The sequence below is a fragment of the Pistacia vera genome, unplaced genomic scaffold (genome assembly GCF_008641045.1).
Source record: "Pistacia vera cultivar Batoury unplaced genomic scaffold, PisVer_v2 Contig298, whole genome shotgun sequence".
In the NCBI taxonomy this organism is placed as follows: domain Eukaryota; kingdom Viridiplantae; phylum Streptophyta; class Magnoliopsida; order Sapindales; family Anacardiaceae; genus Pistacia; species Pistacia vera.
In genome coordinates, this window is record NW_022196110.1 from 295,965 (window position 1) to 298,750 (window position 2,786).

The following is a 2,786-nucleotide window of genomic DNA, read 5'->3' on the forward strand; positions in this document are numbered from 1 at the left end:
AAAGAAACCACTTCAACTAATCAACAAATCCAAAATCTACTCCAACAAAAAATAAAAAATTCACCACGGTTTGATCATCGGTGATGATATCATATAATCGTTTCTCTGCTTACGTGTATATATATGGTGTGAATGTAGAAATCTATGGTCAATTAGTCGTCCAAACTGAAGAAGAATACAAAAGAAAGAAAAAGAGAGGCCCGGTGTGAATACAGAGAATGGTGAAGTTGAAATGGAAAATGGAATTTGCAGCAGAGCCGATTCAAATGTGTCAATCGATTTATTTCATTATCACTTTTATAGTATAAAAGCAAGAGTATTACGTAAAAGTAACCCACCATAAACATAAACCAGAGACCATAAAAAGCAACAAAAAAGATTTCGAACAATTTAAAGTATCATTGGCCATCTGAAAGTACTGAATCTGTAACTGTAGTCGAAACGGTTATACCCATATATAATGGATCTGAGTCGACAAAGTCATCAAAACAATACCGATAGGCAAATGCTATGCCACTTGATGAAATTCCAAGAGCTGATAACTCCGGAAGAGGAATATCCTTTTCCAAGTACTCAACAACTTGGCGCATTCCTGGCCTACCTGCTGCCTCTGAATGAGAGCACATCAACCCAAGCTTCAATACCAACTCTAGCTCCTCAGCCACATAATCTGTTCCTAATTTCGGATCCCTTGCCTCAATAATTTCACCTTTATTCCAAAAACCAAATACCCAGTCAACCAAAATCACAGTCTCCTCTGTCGGTGATTGTGGCTCTATTGGCCTTCTGCCACAGGCAACTTCGAGCAGAAAGGCACCAAAAGCAAATACATCAATACTTCTAGTGGCCTTCCCTGTTCGAGCGTGCTCTGGGGCGAGGTAGCCAACAGTACCAACCACATGAGTTGTTTGTGGATCAGTTCCGTGGTCATACAATCTTGCAAGCCCAAAATCACCCAGCCTTCCATTCAGTTCAGCATCAAGTAACACATTACTAGCCTTGACGTCTCTGTGAATAACAACTTTTTCCCATTCTTCGTGTAGATAAAATAGGCCCAAGGCTACGCCTTTGATTACTTGAAATCTTTGTTTCCAATTCAGGGTCACCTTTTGTTGGCCATAGATGTACTTGTCCAGGCTTCCATTAGGCATGTAGTCATACACCAAAAGCAGCTCTCCTTTACGCCGGCAATAACCCAAGAGTTGTACTAAATTCCGGTGGCGGAGATGACCAATACTAACAATTTCAGCAACAAATTCTCTCATTCCTTGTCTTGATTCATGAGAGACTCTCTTCACTGCAATTTCTAGTTTAGAGTTGCGTAGTACACCTCTGTACACCCTGCCAAATCCACCACTACCTAATAGCTCTGTTTCTCTAAATCCTTTGGTGGCGAAATAAAGATCTTTGTATTTGAATCTATGAGGCCCATATTCAAGCTCCCAATCTTCAAGCACTTCAGCGAACTTTCTTTTCCTTCTTATCACATAAACCACACCTGAAACTGCAGCTAAAGTCAAGCTTACGAAAATTACAGGGAGCCCAATTGTCAAAAACTTTGATTTCGGTTTGGGACCAATTCGGGGAATCTTAGGAAGCTGAGAGAGTGCAAGTTTCTCTGCTTGTCCATTCATTTTAAAACTCCAACCCAAAACATAATGAGATGCTAACAACGAACCAGTGGACGATGAGAAGCCAACAAACATGATTTTGTTAAAAATTGGTGAAAGATCAATCGACAAATTAAGAAGTGGGTTACTGGGCTTACCACTGTTGAATGGAGCTAAAGTAACATTAATTTGCTTCTCCTCACCATTATATTCCACCCAAACTTGAATTCTTTGACGATCAATGAGCGTCAAGTTCTTAAAGTCACTAGTTTGATTATCATAATAACCAGCTGGAGCTGATATCTCAGACTACAATCCATTAATATCAATTCCTACATGGTTATCATTGATGTCATTAAACTCCTTATTCTCAATCGAATCGAGTTCTACAGCAAACACATGATTGCTGGCATTTCCGTTGTTGCTCTCGTTAAAAAGGCCGAGGTATTGACTGGGAAGAGCGAAAGGGAGCCCTAGTGTTGGTGCAATCACGAAAGCCATACCATGGCCGCTAAGACTCCGATGTTGAGACTGGATACCGAAAACAAAAGTGGTAGAAAAACAGAAAACGGTGCCATTTGTTGGGGTCTTGAAGTATATTGGGTTGGGGTAGAAGGCTTAACCCTTTTGTCTTTGGGTTTCGTTGGTGAGCTTTAAAACTCCATTGGCAGTGAACTTAGCTAAACCATGGAGGCTGAGATTTTCCGATCTGAACCCATTGTAGATGAAACCAACATTTTCATCTGCTGCAATTAAGCTGATGATTAAGGAGGACAGCAGTATTGCAAGTTTGAAAAACATGGCTGGGCAATTCCTTAAAACCATGTCCGCTTCTCTCACAGGCATTATATAGAAGATATAACAATGAAAAGTATATGCATGTTATGTTAGACTGTTAGTTAGTCTCTTACGGCCTTACCCATCAACCATAAACATGAATGCCGTATGATTGCTGCTTAATTCAGTGTCACTCATCTCTGTTTCGACTGAAAGGAGAAAATTCAAGTATCTTTGACGCTTTAAAATGACTTCTTTCTTATGGAACTGTAGAGACAGACTTTAGGCGGAGTTGTATAAAAGAGGGCACTAAGACTTAAACCGATGTCGACCAATCAGTTTGGTTTAATTTCCACGCTGCCCTACGGAGACCGTTTGGGGCATTTTGGTGTTGACGTT

The 2,786-nt window shown here is 40.3% G+C and overlaps 1 protein-coding gene across 1 annotated transcript; it reads right to left on the bottom strand.

Annotated features, from left to right (window-relative positions):
• Positions 1–398: 398 nt before the first annotated feature.
• LOC116135336 (L-type lectin-domain containing receptor kinase IV.1-like) lies at positions 399–2,411 on the bottom strand. Its single transcript, XM_031421034.1, is given in 1 exon segment — positions 399–2,411. A coding segment is annotated over 1 exon segment (2,013 nt).
• Between the last annotated feature and the right edge of the window lie 375 nt (positions 2,412–2,786).